General features: G+C 42.6%; 1 protein-coding gene across 1 annotated transcript in view; it reads right to left on the bottom strand.

The window, feature by feature from the left end:
* Positions 1 to 3,479: 3,479 nt before the first annotated feature.
* Positions 3,480 to 16,765, bottom strand: part of RANBP9 (RAN binding protein 9) — a 33,777-nt gene continuing 20,491 nt past the window's right edge. The window contains exons 7-15 of the mRNA XM_010149419.1: positions 15,683 to 15,867; positions 14,832 to 14,944; positions 13,556 to 13,664; positions 11,985 to 12,175; positions 9,931 to 10,078; positions 8,035 to 8,156; positions 5,854 to 6,005; positions 5,044 to 5,155; positions 3,480 to 4,426 (exon numbers count right to left, since the gene is read on the bottom strand). Coding sequence (XP_010147721.1) covers positions 4,296 to 4,426; positions 5,044 to 5,155; positions 5,854 to 6,005; positions 8,035 to 8,156; positions 9,931 to 10,078; positions 11,985 to 12,175; positions 13,556 to 13,664; positions 14,832 to 14,944; positions 15,683 to 15,867 — 1,263 coding nt within the window. The 3' untranslated portion in view covers positions 3,480 to 4,295. The remainder of the gene's footprint in view (positions 4,427 to 5,043; positions 5,156 to 5,853; positions 6,006 to 8,034; positions 8,157 to 9,930; positions 10,079 to 11,984; positions 12,176 to 13,555; positions 13,665 to 14,831; positions 14,945 to 15,682; positions 15,868 to 16,765) is intronic.

Genomic DNA, 16,765 nt, shown 5'->3' with positions numbered 1-16,765 from the left:
GGCGGCGGTGCGGGCCCTGGGGGTGTCGGGGAAGGAACGGGGCTCCGGGTTCCGCCCGGTGTCTTTCCCCCCAGCGTCGAGGGAACGCAGGGAGTGCGAATTGGAAGAGTAACCTGTTGCTTTCTCCTTGCTCCCCAGGCCTGACGGGCAGGCTGCAGCACCTCCCCGAGGTACGCTACCGCTCTCTCGCGGGCGCGGTACTCTTCCCCATCCCTCGGGGCTTCGTTTCTGTGCTAGAGCTGCCGTGGGTAGCGCTCCGGTACGGAGACCTTCAGAAGCGTGGACAGGAATGGCTGTTGCCAAGAGGAGACATCTGAGGGGAAAAAAATCTAAAGTCTCGTTTAATCTGATTCCTGCACATTTCATAAAAGTTGTTTGCTGTACAGTGATTTCCGTTAAGATAGCCAGAAGTGTTTAAGGGAATGATGTGCAGGTGTTATAACAGAAAAAGCACGGATTGCCAGAGGGAGATTAGTAGTTAGCACTTTTTGAGTTATAAAGGCTGTTCCTGGATGGAGTTGCTAATTGCCTGATACTTTGCATATCGGACTGTGATTTAATAGCATCTGTACAAAATCAGGGAGCTTTTTTCCAATTCTGAACTAGAAGATTGAGAGTCTAGTGTATTTGTTCATCACTGCTGTTTTCCAGCTTTCTTCATCAGTATTTCAAAGTACTCTAAAAACACTTTAAAACTTTAAACAATTCCCTCACCCGCACCTCACATAGTTATATAGCGGGGTGGTGGTAACTGCCACTCTTTCTTCCTCTCATGATTGTTCTAAAAAAAGTTGTTGGCATACACACAAGAGGAGCTCAGGATGATGCTTTGAACACTCTGTCTCCGTGGTGAGAATGAAGCTGAGGCTGGACTCCCCTTTGCCTGTTACGTGTTGTGTCACATGGAGCTTTTGTCCTGTGATCGATCCCATTGTGTGGTGTTGAGGCCAAGTAAGAGGAAAGCTGGCCAGTGGCACGGGGGGCTCCCCTTAGGCGTGCTTCTTCCCCACCCTCCAGCAGCCCTTCTGTGAGGGCAGCGCTGTCTAGCTCTTGATCACCATGTTGGGGAATTAGCTTCTGTTTTCTGCTTAATCTCCTTCAGGCAAACGCAGCGGAGGTGGGGCTGCGAAGCAGAGACAAGGCCCAGCCCAGAGGCGGGCGAAGAAAGACAAGCGAAAAAAGGCAGCCAGGTGTGCTGGGAGGAGGGGGAGAGCCAGGGCTGGGGGCAGCACTGCAGCTTGTGTGTCACATCTGTCTGTCCTCCTCTTCCTCTGATCGAAAGCATTTGTGTGCTAAAGCACCTTCTGTGTGGCTTCTGGTACAGCGTATCTGTAATACACACGCACACATATATATAACTTGGTAAGTAGTTATGTACAGCTGCCACGTGCTGCTACTGGTCTGGCTGTGGAGCACTGAATTCCTGCATTTCGGCTCCCCCCACCCCTTTGTCACCAACGTCCCCACAGAGGAATTGCACTGCGTTCTGGTAGGACTGGTTTGAGACTCTGGGGAGCCACGCAGGGCACGTGAAGGTGCACGACGACAGGCTGAGAGTCTTGGTCTGGTTTTTGGATTTTTCTTTAATCCTGCCACGCAGCTTGGCTGAGCATCAGAAGCCAGCGCTGGCCCTTGTTGTGCTCAAGCAGCAAAGCATCGAGTAATGTCCCTGCTGCTCTGGGCTCTGTGACTATGCTGAGGGATTTACATCCATTTAACTAGGTCAAAAGGAAACTATACGGCCATGCGTTTAAAAGATCAGACCGTAACTGGCCTCCACCAGCAGCTCGCCAAAGACTTTCTAAACGTTCATCTCTACGGGCCAGATGCCAACCGGGTGCAGGGTAAGCAGTTTTCCTTTGGTGGGGCTGCACCTCGGTTTCTCTGGGTTAAACCTCGTAACTAACACTCATCTCCCTTTCAGCAAATGAGTTTTTCTCCCTTGAGAACAAGAAAGACCCAATTAAAAAAGCTGCTGTTCAGTTTGTGGACAAATCTTGGGGTGAGTATGAAAAGTCAGAGTAGGTGCTACTTTAAGCACATCGGTGTAACGTATACGTAGCGCTTTCCCCTGTTTGAGGGCTGCAGCTTGCTGCCTTCTACCCTCAAGAACCTGGCAGCAAGGGAAGGGCAGCAAGGCGCTGCAGACCGAGTACGCACTCTGCTGGGGAGGGCGGATGAGGCAGAACTTGAAAAAACAACCTCCCTCTTGGTACATGGAGAAGCAGCAGGTGGGCCCAGAGCTGTGTTTACTCGTTGGAGTAAGTACTGCTTCATCCTAGGGCCTCCCCGGTGTGGGACGGGTTTCGGATGTGGGTAAAACTTACATCGGGGTGCCAAGATCCCAGAACTTCTGTGTGAGCACAGGGAGCTAGCGCCCACTTCTCCTCCTAAGCGGTGACACTGGAGAAGGGAATGAGGGCACACATCAGTTAGAGCCAGTGTCACACGAGTGGAGTCTCTGGGGGGCTGGTGGAGAGGCCACAGTTATTGACCCTCAGTGGGTGTCCGCCTGTCAGTGCTGCCTCAGGAGCGAAAGCCCTGCTGTACCCTGCCCTCCTTCCCCAGGAGACTGGTACGGGCCAGCAGCCGCCACCTGTTGTACGTGACCTATAACAGGAAGTTGATCAGCTTTTGGGTCAGTTCTGTTCTGAAATGCTGCTGTGATCAACAGATTGCTGCTTCTGCAGCAGTAGAGGGGCAGAGGAAATGGTAACTGACAGTGGGTTGTGTTGTTTTGGTTTTTTTTAAGGGCAAGAAAAGAAGCAAAGAGCAAAAAGGTTTACAAAACGCTGGCTTTCAACACTGATTAAAAATAAAGTGTGAGGACAGCTTTCTCAGAAGATCCTGCTCAGGACTGCACCAGAAGTTAGTCTACCAGCACACACTGCTTCCAGCTGTAGCCAGCAGGCATGACCTTCACAAAGCTGTGCCTGAACAGACCTCCCTGTTCTCTTCCCCCTGCAGAAGTGGTTGGGGAACCTAAGAAACAACTGGGTCAAGGCAGCAACGGTGTGTCCCTGATGCTGGTCTGGAACAGCTGCTGTTGCGGCCGGGCTTGTGGAGCAGCTCCCTCACGGAGAATAAAGACAAACGATTTGTACTTAAAGTTCTGTGTTTCTTACGGCTATCACCTGTTCCTGCTTTTCCAGTTACCTGCATCACTGAAGGAAGGATGTAGTCTGGTGTCAGAATCGGAGTCAGGTCAGGTAGTCAGACACTTCTTGTCGAGCCCAATGGTTACTCCTAAGGAACAAGGGGTTTATTTCCCCCTTGTTCAGGGAGTGCTGAGGAAGCTGCACTGCCAGCAGGACAGGCAGCAACCCTTTAATTCCAGCTGCTGCAGTGCCCCGATGGCACCGTGCTGAGCTCACAGGCCAACCCCAGAACCTATGCTGTTCTCGCCCGGAACCAAGGAACCGTAGCATACAAGCCCATGCTACCGTGTATGTAGAATTAAGTTTTTAATGGCTGGTTAATTATGGTATCACTACATTTTATTGCAATATAGTACTATTTAAGCACTTTTAAAAATGCAAGGTGTACAAAGATTAAATTAAGACTGTAAATTGACTAAATATTTGGTTTTTATATAAATAGGTCATAACCACACTGTGTTGACATGTAATACTGTTATAATACAACAGTTAAACTGGTGAGTCTACACAACAGAAGCTGTCTGTAGTTAAACAAGGAAACAGAGTTGAAAAGACCATGTTAAAACAAAAAAAACTACTAAGATCAACAGGTTGGGATTGTAAGTAGCAACAAACATGTTCACTCAGCTCCTGAGTAATTTCAAGTTTTACAGTACACATTAAAAAATATCATTTCTTCCCATCCACACTATATATCCAAACCATCAGGTGTTTATGCATTTTGCAAATTACACTGAACTATGTAACAATGGGGGTGGGGGTTGGCAAGTCATCCCGCATGACGTTTACATCACCCACATGCTAATACATCCATGTTTTCTATTTCATCCCACCACAAGGTAGCAGGATTTTTAGTTTGTTTTGGACAGTTGTTGAAAGGATTTGCACTGGTCAATTTGGATGTCTGACTTTATCACTGATACTTTCAACTCTTACTTGTCTAAGAGGTTTAAAGGTGGAAATGTTCTCCTAACGCTAAGTTAGAAATCATTTGCATCATGCTGTAAACTAGGAAGCAACATAAAGCGACAGACTTGTCCTTAGTACATAATTAAAATTCCAAATTCCAGTCAGCAGAGCTGGTCTGCTTTCCATGTGGAGTATGTCACACCACCTTCCAGATTTTCAAATGCATAGCTAGTGTAGGTAGTCTTCCACTGTGGCAAACGCACAGGATCCGATTCCCGACCGAGCCATCAATCCTAGACACTGCGACGCTTGTCCCATTGCTAGGGCAAGCGGTGGTTGCTTTGGCAGATTGTGAGTCTCTGAAAAAAGAATCACAGCAGCAGTTAAGACACCTGATTAAATCCACAGTCATGCACTGAGAAATTTTAGGCTTGCTCAAATTGCTCATTTCAACATTCCTGTGTTTACTTCCAAAGTTTGCTCTTACGGCAAGACTGAATCAATGAATCATAGAATGGTTTGGGTTGGAAGGGACCTTAAAGACCATCTAGTTCCAACCCCCCTGCCATGGGCAGGGACACCTTCCACTAGACCAGGTTGCTCAAAGCCTCATCCAGCCTGGCCTTGAACACTTCCAGGGATGGGGCATCCACAGCTTCTCTGGGCAACCTGTTCCAGTGCCTCACCACCCTCTCCGTGAGGAACAGGAGCAACAAAGCGACATTTTCAAATTCCCCCTACAGCGCCATGACTATGCTCATTTTTCCTCTGAGCAACAACCCCCCCTTGACGATGACGTGTTACATGAATACGCTCCCCAGACCACCCCTCTCTTTCAGTACAAGGGCGTATGTAACATTGCTGTGCGTGGTTGGTCACTGGGCCGCCTAGGGCAGAGCCCAGCGTGCGATGCCTGCCGCACAGCAGTGCCTACCCATCTGGAGCGGAAGGCGTGGAAGCGCCAGGCCTTGCTTACCTAGTATTGCACTGTTGAGTACAGAGCACACAGGTTCCCGTTGTATCGGGTCAAGCTGATTTCCAACAGGGCTGCTCCAGGGATCCGAATACGCAAGTAAACTGAATGCATCCTGTGGAGAGATGATGTTGATCACATCTCACAGCCACATTCTTTATTACTAGTGAAAACTAAGACTCTGTTCTTCACCCATCTGACCCAGAATCACAAAGGTGATTGTCAGTCTCCTCCATCAATACAAGAGGATAAGAAGGAATTGTAAGAGGACTTGCTCCACTTTGAGCAAGCCGCATTTTTCCCAACAGACAGGCAAAAGTCAGCAGTGTTTTACCAAGTGACGGGGAATGAAAACTGCATGCGGTCAGTCTTCATTAAGGGAATTCTTTTCCAGAGCAGTTTCAAACCCAGGTATACTAATTAGCACAGAAGAGTACTAAAGAGAGCACGTTTCAGGCACCTGCATCAGTTCTTTTCTCTTTCTTGCAGTTCATTTATCATGAGAGCTGAAAACAGCACTTTGATTCCAGAGGCCAGAAATGAGCGAGCAGGAAGTGCTGAATTCCCTTACAGTTACAACCCCTCTGGTTGTAACTGTATTACAGCATGAAACGATCCTCCCTGTGAACGCGCGACACAGGCAGGACAGGAGACCGTGCGACTCCAGAGCCGACGAGAACACTACCCGCAGGCGTGACAAGAAAACTAGAACCAGCAGAAGCCCGAGTAGAACGGCGCTGCAACGCCGCACGCTGTGTCCGCTGGGCTGTGGCGTTACTCACCTTAACACCACAACTGCAAGGTTCAACGTACCTTAAGCATTTTCTTATTCGCCGTGTTTTTGCCACATTCTCTTCTTAGCTGCTCACTCATAGCTTGCAGTTCTCTTCCAAAATGGATCATTCTTTCAATGGCCGCTTGGCTGCCGCCACAGAGCTGACGTCTTAGCTGACTGGAATCTACTTCTGCAAAAATGATATCGTCATCACCACCACTAATCGAGCAGAGAGTCACAACCTATGGATCTAGAGATCTTTAACTCAAAAGACACCTGCCTTCCTGCCGGAAGGCACGCAGTTCTATCTTCTTAATTCTCTGGCGCTGCCCTTCCAAAGATACATCAAACCCAGAACGGAGGGTACAACCCCAGACTTCCCAACAGCCACAATGGATGTTGCTACAAGACTGTTCGTACTCCTTGCAGAATATATTCGCTTCATCATTTGGACACTGCCGACTTTTGTAATCAAGCAGAACACTACATCAACTTCTTAACTGTTTGCTACAATATTCCCCAACACCAGTGATTTAAAAATACATTAAAATAGTTTATGAATAGTACATCAATCCCTGGCTTCTCCAAAAGTTCTGCCTTTTTTAAATTTACAACTAAAGCAACCTGTTAAAAAAAAAATCAATTTCTTTGCCTTTTTTCATCAGTGGAATCAAGTCTTGAATCACACTTCTAATGTGCACTTTAATTACAAGCCCATTCTTTCAGATTTTAATGCTGCTATCTAGCGATGTACTTTAACCACTGTTTCAAACAAGGATTTTTAAGTGGCCACTTCCCTTTTTTCTTAGATGTGAGCATATCACCTCTGGAAAAATCTGCCCACTTAACGTTATGTACACAGCACTAAGGAGAATACGTAAATGTTTCAAGAAGCAGAAAGCCACCAAAAAAAACACCAGACTCAAACTGGGGGGTATAAACAATGGAGGCTGAGGAGGCACGTTTCTTTTTTACAGCGGTGGAGCACCCACAAGTCTTCCAGCCATGGTGGTTGTCGCTAGGAGCAGCCCAGCGTAGAACATCACTTTCCAAAGACAGAAAACATTTACATTAAAAAACCCCACAAACAACTCTGCGCCCTGTGCAGCTGCTTCACGTCTGTCACAGCAAGCCTCTGTGGAAAAGGCTGCAAGGGAGTAAAGAAGCATTTTGTGTTTTCTGTCACAGAAATGAGGCCTTGTTATTATCCAGCTTCAGAGCATAATACTGGGAAACAGCCTGGAAATCTGATACTCTCCGCTCCAGGGCTGGAAAAGAATGATACTTGCTTTTCCACAGCTAGGCAGTATTTACCAGCAAAACTGCAGCAGCAGCACATGCCCTCAGAACTGCGAAGCGTTCATAGATCGAAGTGCTACCGCCGTCCAAAGCTTTATCAGCAACATCCCGAGTTTCAAGTTTCATTTAAACTACCTAATAACTGATCCCTGGTTAAAGGAATTGTTCGAGAAGACAGTTCTGCAACTGCAGACACGGCTGGGCTGGATTCCTCCACTTCTTCAGAGAGGGGCAGCGGTGACAACCACTGTCTAAACTCCAGCCTGCGTGGACTGAAGGGATCTGACCGCCTGTACTGGGCAGGGACAGTCCGCTCCGTAACAAGCATCTCCTTGTGGCGTGCTGCCAGCCAGAGGTATTTAAATACTCACTTGTCACTTGCGTCAACAGGTATGACAGAGTAGAAAGCACATTAAAGTAAAACAAAGTTATTTTTTAGACCACAGCTATGCAAAACAGGATGATTTTCTGGTCCAAAAGTTTTTTTCCCCATCTTAGTTCCCAAATACAGCTCTTTTCTTGGACATTTCATATTTGCACTTTGCATTCTTCAATACACATGATTTGGAATTTCGACTCTCACTGCTGAGCGTGAAGATGCCATCAGAACCATGAAAGGTCAGAGGACTGGGGGAAGAGGGAGAAGCAGTCTGCCAACCCTAGCCCAGGCACGCCACAAAACAGGATGTTTCTTCTCAAAGATACTTCCTTAGAAGCTGATTCTAGACTCACTATCCACAAGTAACCAATTTCCCACCTTAATCAGTGGCTGTCAAACTGACGTCTAATCACAGCAAAACAAACAAACAAAATTAAGATTTGAGCCAATATCCCTAATGTTCAAGTTGGGAAGCATTGCAAGTAAAAACATAACCTTGTTGCCATCACTTAATAAAAATGTAAGAAATATCACTGCAGACCCATTTCTGTGTCACATTCTTCCATTTCGTGATCATGTTTAGAACTACCATTTAGGAAGCCATTGGATGAAGTCTCAGCAACCCCATTGGAGTAGTGATCTGTTTCCATGTCTACATCATTGCTGAAAAGAGAGTAATAAATATGAGTGAAACCTTTTATTTCAGTACTTAGGGTTATCTTCTTCACAACCTTAGCACAGTACTTCCCTCATCTTGGCTACTCAAAAGCTGCTTTTAAATGTATCACCGAGTTAGACCACAGTTTTTTCCACAGCAACTGGCGATACCAGAGCACCAGGGGAATTTTAGGGCCCTCTCAACTAACATTAGCATTCAGTTAAATATTTTCAGATGCTGAAAAATTAAACATGCCCACCATTATTCAGGAATAAGTAATGTAACACTTTCTAAATACATACCAAAAAGTTCTTACCTTGTATCTGTACATACACAGAGCTGGAGAAAATGCATTGAGAAAATATACTATTCCCACTTAAAAAAACAACCAAACAAAACCACACACACACACCCCAAACCACGCCCCCCCCCCAAAAACAAACCACCACTAAAAACCACAAGACAAACCAATAAAACACCACACAGTGTTTTCCACATACATGCTACTTTGAGAATATCGTATTTAGGTAAATAATTCTTTCAGAAAAGCCCTGAGCTCTCATTTACTCTCAGTGGAATGGCAGGAAAAAAACAGAAAAGCCCGAAGCAAACACCGAGTAACACAAGATACTGAAGAGACACTCAGAGGCAAATTCAGAGCGTACAACTCCTCACCACACTTTGCTTGCAGCAGGCCAAAAAAGCACTTTTAGAAAACACCAGCATGGCTTTGGGACTGAGCTTTGCCTACAGTTACATCCTAGCCTGTTCTGTTTCATCATGGAAAATTATGACCTCTCTCAAGGCCAAAAAGATTCAGTTCAGAAGTTTAATATTTTTGCTTTTAAGCAACCAAAAATACTTGGCTTCCTTTGAGGAAGGAAACCAAAAGGCCCCTCTGACTGGGCAACACTGCAGCAGCCAAGGAACCCACTGTCTTCCTCCTGTGAAAAATCTCAAAGTTGCTGGGCACTGCCAGGCTTTTTGGCAGAGGCAATTGCTGATGCAAACACAAATTTTGAGGTTAAAAAGTAAATTGCTACTCCTTCTCCCCAATAGTTACTATCCAACATAGTATTTTTTTGTTTGACCACCACATCATCACATCCTCTCTGGTAGTTTTGGGAATCCTCCTTGGACAATGCAGCTGAGTACTCTTGTATTTCACATTAAGTTAGGTTCTGCTGCATCCGTGCAACCCAGAGCTTAACATTTACTGGTTATGAATAACCATATTAACCCTGGTTAATACATCTGTTTTCATTCTCTGAATTGAATGTGTTTGCACAAGTGACAGTGACTGAAGTAGGCAAACAATTCCTGTGTGTGCAATGGAAGGGAGTCCACACTGAAATCTGCATCTCAATTGTGTTTACTTTGCAGATCCTGCCACAAAGGAAACCTTTATCTGGAAGCCTTTTCATTACCTACATGCAGTGTGCTTAAATCAATGTCAGCAGCTTAAATTAAAATCCCAACAGAGCTAGTTAATCTTCACAGTACAACTTCAAAATTGACTATACATAGCTATAAGCAAAAGAATTTTTGTCCATCGCATTTATTTAACCAAACAGGAAAGAACAGCCTATTGAGCTTGAGAAGTTAAAGCAAAACCAAAGTACACTGGAGTGACCACAAGCTGTTGACCCTTCACACTATGTTTTAACTGTCCTTGAAAAAACAAATTCACATCAAGTCCCACTAAGAACTCTTCTCTGCAATCCAAGCACGCCTTGGACAAGCCTTAATGTAAGTCAGACGTATCTGGAGTTTACTCACCTGGAATAGCTGTTAACCTGCTGTGATCTTGATACGTTTATGTTGTTGAGCTCTGGTACATTCAAGCTGGTGGTTGTGTGTTTACTGTGACAGTAAGACTGATGAGCTTTATTTGATATTACTCCATTACTGCAACTACTTTCAAACCCTGAAAGAAAGCATTAATAATTGTAATCACCTACAAACTTAATTGCAAGTACTGATCTATAGAAGTGAAGTAAGTATAGCTTAATTGTTCCTGATCAGTAAATGCTGGATTTGCCAAACGAATAACCCCCAAACACTTCGCCTCTGTGTTTCAAGTATTTGAACCTTTAAGGCACCTACAGTGCAGGAGCTAAGCATTCTTTAACAAGTAATAACACATATATGAGAAGGTTTTTCAGCTGTACTTACACACCAGTAAAACAGAGAACTGGATCAATGTAGAATCGTTTTTATGAACCGATACATTTTTTCTGAAAGATCTGAAAATCTTTTCTAGGCCACTGTAATCATTATGAATGGAAGTAGACATGCATCTCACTAATTCCTACTCACATAATTCTCTTGATAAACATGCAGGAGAATTCAGTGCTGAAAATACTTCATAAGTTGCTACAACTTAAATATAACCTCCAACCTTCCCCATATAATTATTTTAATTGTTAATATTGTGCTTTCCTAAATAAAATCACACCATGCTGTGCAATTACAATCTCTGGCTAAAATCTCTCCTGACCGCTCTAAAATATAATCAAGAAACTACTGTTTGAAGCCAACATGTAATTGCCAGTTCTATTAAACCCAAAAGCAGGATCCCTAGTACCTCCTTATACAGATACAGGTCACAGGAAGGGCTTATTCTGAACAAAACAGTTGCTGCCATCCAGGAAATCCCAAACTTCAATTCTAATAGTACATTCATCAACTTGCTTATTAAGCAGTGCCTCTGTATTCAAAATCAGAAAGTTTAAGGGTACTTTCTACAATACATTCCAGTAACCACCCAAAGAACAAGCAGAAAATCTGAGTGACCTCCACCCAACATGCACGATAGAACAGGCTTCACGGAGTGAAGAAAAGCAAAGCTGCAGCCTTGCCAAGTGCAGCTGGTAGCCTGGTGGCCAGGCCACCCTGACTTCCTACTGAATCCCTCCAAGAGAAAAAACCACCAGCCCCCCAGTTTGGATTTAAGAATGAAACAGAAGTGAAAGCTGATGACCTCTGTCTGCTATCTGAAGAGTCCTGGGTTCAAAGATGACATATTCATGTACCATCTTTGCCCAGAGAAGCTGTGGATGCCCCATCCCTGGAAGTGTTCAAGGCCAGGCTGGATGAGGCTTTGAGCAACCTGGTCTAGTGCAAGGTGTCCCTGCCCATGGCAGGGGGGTTGGAACTAGATGGTCTTTAAGGTCAAACCCAAACCACTCTATGATTTTATTTTAACATGCCCTGCTTCCTCCCTGTAGGGAAGCTCTGGAAGGCATGGGGATGTCCCCGTAGGCATGGGGCAGCTCTGAACATGCCTGGCTTGGTAGACTGACGCTGTACCACCACCTAGACATTGTCAGAACTATTTCAACTGTGCAGACTGAAATTTGGCTGCCAGCAGAAACTCTTTTACCTAACTCCACCACCTAGACTCTGGTATTTCCTACTATTCCATCAACACCACAGGAAATGGATCGTATACACCTCTTACTGGATTTAAACCACCTTACCCAAGCAATAAATGATCATGGAAAGGACAACAGAAGCTTGTGTCAGAGCCTTCCGTCTCCCGGAAGCAAGCACTTCTTAGAAATCAGTGGCATCCTACTTCGCAAACCCTTAGTAACTCCAAGAGCACATGTAGAAAAGACACGATTCTGGTTATACACTTTCCTTTTCCCCAGTGACTGAGAATCACATATTTTAATCACTGACACTATACTTTCACAGAAAGCATTCAGTATCAACTCTTAAGTAAAACAAGTTGTCAGTCTGCAAGTATTTCTAACTTCTCATGATATTTAATTGTAAAAAAACCCCAAACATCTACATGGTGTGGTATATCCTCCACATCAACTTACCAGAAAAGTGTGTGCTGCTCCCTTTGCCTGTTGCCAAATTGTGAATATTCATTCCATGGCTGGGACTCATGCTAGGACTACTGAATGAGCGTGGGCTAACAGGGTAACTATCTTGAGATTTTGGACTGTGGCCGCCCAAACACCGCACTTCACTGTCTGTACCATTCACCATCTCTATGAACTGGCGCACCCTAAACAAAAGGCAAAAAAGTTAAGCTAATAAAACAATGTACATGTCTCGATTTACCAATGATAGCAATGATTTAATTATAGTGTTAAATATACAAAAAGTCTGACTCAACAAAATGCTGGATGTCAGTAATCATCATCAATAAGCTTTGGAGTATTCAGCCAAAAATACACAATTACAAAATTTGTGAGGGAGAAGAACAGGAATATTATCCTTCAAGGACTGATTTCATCAATGAGTCCCCAAAGTTTAGAGAGCTAAACTGTATTTCCTTGTTTAAACTGGTTTGGTTTATCGGCAGGGGCAGGGTTATTTCTTGAGAAGGGTATGTTGTTAGGTTTTCATGTCTGTCATTTCTCTCACACTGTGTTCTCATTTACTATCTGGAACAGTAAGCACTGAACGGTAACTCTTAACATTTGCACCAGAAAACAGTTTGAAAAGCAAGCTCATATACAAACCTTCCCTTTAGATGCTGTTGCTTTTTGTCAATGTTATTCTAGGTAAGGAGGTTTTACTGTGGGCTTTAAGGAAGCTCAGAACTACTGACTTATGGTTTAGGCTTCGATAGCCAACAGGCAAAATTCAGAAAGACAGATTGAGAAAATGATAACAAAGTTGAGATTACCGAGTGATGCCTTTTATTAAAACGTTCATATTTTGTGAACTCTGTGCTAAGTCTGCAGTACTACCACGTGGATTCTGTTCAGCACTTGAGTGTGACAGACCTCAAACACATTACAAGTTATGTAACTGAACATAAAAATTAGAAGTGTTTTGTTCTTAGAGGTGATAACAGAATTTTTTCCGCATTCAAACACTACAACTTGATTAAGGTCAGCTCAGCTGGCAAGTAAAAACGCCAGAATGAAGGTTGACTATTGTGTGCCTGGGAAGCCAAGAGAACTCTTTGGGATTATGGAATTTCCACAGTTATTAGAAACCAGAGATTCCTAGTAAAATGACACTGAGTGAAACAGCTCATTTAAAATGGCCTTTAAAGTCAGTCATCCATTTGGTGGAACAGACCAACTTATGCCAACAGAACCCTTAACCTTCTTGAATACGATACTGTATCGGTTTACATTTTTACTTGACACCCAAACTGATTAAAATTGATTTAAAAAAATTACTAAGCTTAGTCCTAGAGAACACGTCTACAGTATGATGTGAATCATGCTGCAAAACAGGACCTTGATGACAAAACCCAGTTCAACATGTAGCAAATAATATAGCGTAAAAAAGTGAACTATACACATTTTCTAAAAAATTCCGATTAACTTTGTTAAAATTTTTGTGAAAGCTTTAAATGAGTAACTGTCTTGTCTCAGAAGGTACTGTGCCATCTATAAACACACATCTGTATAATTTGAAGACTCACTTTAATGCAAATAAGAGATTAGGATTTCTTTCTAGTAAACTTGGATACAACTGTTGTGTTGTTTCAATGGCTTCTCCCATTCTTCCTGCTAAAACCAATTTCTGAATTCCTGTTCACCAAAAAACAAATAAGAGATTAGGATTTTTTTCTAGTAAACTTGGATACAGCTGTTATGTTGTTTCAATGGGTTCTCCATTCATCCTGCCAAAAGCAATTTCTGAATTTCTGTTCACCAAAACAAACATCAGTTAAATGGACAGCTTTACGGACTAATACATGTAAATTAGTGATTAAAAGACACAGCAACCATCAATCAACAAGGTTTTTTCCTCTTAAAAAAAATAGCGTAAAGAAAGATCATGCTTCCTTAAAATGCTCAATAGGAAAATTTAAGGACTGCATTCCACCTACATATATCTAAACGAGTACTCAATGTTTTTATTTATTGCCAGCATATAACTACTTCGTGCTCATTTAGAGCTAGATTAAGATTGCAGACACTCTTCTGCGATTTTTCTCATTTTCTCACCTTTATAAATAAACACATATCTAACTACTGTCACACAAGAACATCCAAATCACATCTGACTCCCACAGGTTCAATTTTGACTAAGAAAAACAATACTTAGTCTCTCCTCTCACCTACAACACATACTTCCAGCCAGGTTACAGCTAACTAAACCTTCCCACAACAGTCCCTGCTTTAGCTGATGCTTCTGTTGATGTAACCTGGCACAAGCAGCAGGGATTCAAAGGAATGGGGAAGGCACCTTTTAATCAGGCTACCAAACAGCCACAGCAAGTTAGAAACAAACTGCTGTTAGTTCTCCGTCTCCTCTTCCCCCCTCACATCTGTAAGCAGGAAAACTCAAATTCGATTAAACTTAAAGCATGCTTTAAAGTCTGCCCCTTGTCATAGCTAAGTCTGTTATCAAGACCAAGTTTTATATTCCTGTTTGTGACTGACCATTAGCTCTCACACTCATTTAGAGACATGACACACACTTGTTTAAGACACATCATAATTCTCCATTGAAGAGAAAGACAACAGGCAGTTTATCACATTTCGCTACATCAAACAAGTTCCAAAGCTGTTAGTGTGGACGTTCATCTTAGCCAGCTGTTCATACATGTGTAACTTTACAGAACAGCAAAGAACCGCACTATGGAGTAGTGCCGAAAGGAAATTCTACAATGATGCTTAAGAGAAAGTTTTACGTAGTATTTGTTTAAGAGAGGGGGGGAAAAAAAGATGTAATGTGCTTTCCAGCCTTACTTTGTCTATTTTTAATGGAAGCTAATTCTTCTAGCACAGTCTGGTCCGTGGATCTGGCGAATGCCTCTGCTGTTGCACAGTATCCATGGTGAACTAAGTAAGATGATACCATTCTAAAAATAAACAAACCCCAGAAACACTCATTAAATACAGGTAAGAAACAAAAAACTTCTTGAATGTAAATAACTTTTCTGAAGAAAAGGTGACTGAAGTAAAGAATTCTACTTGAAATTCAGAAACTTCTGTACAAGTCAGACTAAAGTAATCCAGTTAAAAGCCAGTATCTTCTTCAAAACACTGTACAGAAAAAGAACAAAACCCTCAATGTATCAGTTCATTATGATAAATTTTACTAAAAATTATTCATCACCCACAGGAAGGCTCAATCTAAATATTACCTGCAATTAAGCTAGAGTTTTTTGCTCATTATATCCGCTGAAGTGTAAGTTCTGCACACTGATTTTTTTTTTTATTTTTTTTTTTTGGCGAGACATTAAGCCACAACTTAACGTGGCAGGCCGAAGGCTGAGATCACAAAGGAAAGTTTCCAGAGCTCAAAGTATTAAAACTGCCCACTACATCCAGGGCAATTTTTCTGAATTCCGCAATCCACAGTAGGTGTATCAAATCGGTATGGAAGGCTTACACTCATCATTATAAACTCTTGGAGTTAACTTCCCCAAGCACCTATTCGTTCACAGTTTTACACAGGTATCAAAACTGTTAACAAAACTATTTGTACTAGTACTACCTGTAGTTTCTTGCACGAGACAATAGGTACACGTTTCAAAGATCTCCGAAATTGTGCAATTCACTTTTTTTTTTTAAATGAACGATATTCAAAGTCTTACTTCTGAATCATTGTTTGCCACTCTCCTTCCCGATCTCCTATTGGAAATCTGTCAATCTGCGCTTGAATTTTGGTTCTCCATTCTCGCATATAGTCTTCAATATCAAAAACAAAGGGATGTTGTCCAAAATTAGCGTCCACAACCTCTCCTGGTGTTTGAAGCCCTACTGTAGGGTACAAGTTTGGCTGCAAGAAATTTTTTAATTAGTTTTTTTCCTCTTATTCTAAATTCCCCACTTCCCCCACCCCCACCCCCCATCTCCGTAATATCCCCAACTGCTACTTGTAGTGTGAAGAAGCAAGTACCTCTGGATCATCCGTCCAGCAGTTAAAGCAACTTTTACCAATCCAGCAATATAATGACTGATTAATTTTATTCCCAGTGGTCATAATTCTTTTATTTTGAATTAGAAAGCCTTACTGATCATTCTCTTTTTAGTCAGAAAATGCACTTTTAAAACTGTGCTGAAGTTTACAAACTTTGGGTTCAATTTTACAAAATATTAAATACCAATTTCTAAATTATTTTTAAAGACCAGGATTAAAGTTTCTTGTAAAAAGAGAACAAAAATTAAACTTACAAAGTGGGTCATTTTCCTTTCGGGGTGAAATACTTAAAACATCGCTGAATTTTAGTGGTAAGAACTGACAGGATAGAGAACTCATTAGCCTCAAAGTCCAAGTGTAGCGCCTAAAAAGAACTGTAACAGTGCACTGAAGTTCTCGTGAATTCCTGGACTTGTATCTAGAAAAAGACTTTAAAGCATTTATTGTTGCCTCAGTTTTATTTTCTGCTTAGAGATTAGGTCTCCATGCAAATTTGAAATATGCCAAATATGAGAAAAGTAAATTCTGCCTGTTGGGATTAAGTAACTTGTTTAAATGGAACTAGCATCTCAGCAATGACAATGAAATCAGTTGGGTTTTGGGTGAGTGGGGGTTTGTTGCATTTTTATTTATACCTACAGCATATTTACATGGCAATCAATGGTGCTATGGTATAGTGGTATACTGATCTACAAAGCTATATGCTACCTAAATTAAAGCTATCAGTAAGAAGATATCAACATGCAGGTCAGCAGGA

The sequence above is a fragment of the Eurypyga helias genome, unplaced genomic scaffold, assembly GCF_000690775.1.
Source record: "Eurypyga helias isolate BGI_N326 unplaced genomic scaffold, ASM69077v1 scaffold24283, whole genome shotgun sequence".
NCBI lineage: Eukaryota > Metazoa > Chordata > Aves > Eurypygiformes > Eurypygidae > Eurypyga > Eurypyga helias.
Note: the sequence above shows the minus strand (reverse complement) of the source record. Positions and strands in the feature narration are given on the sequence as shown.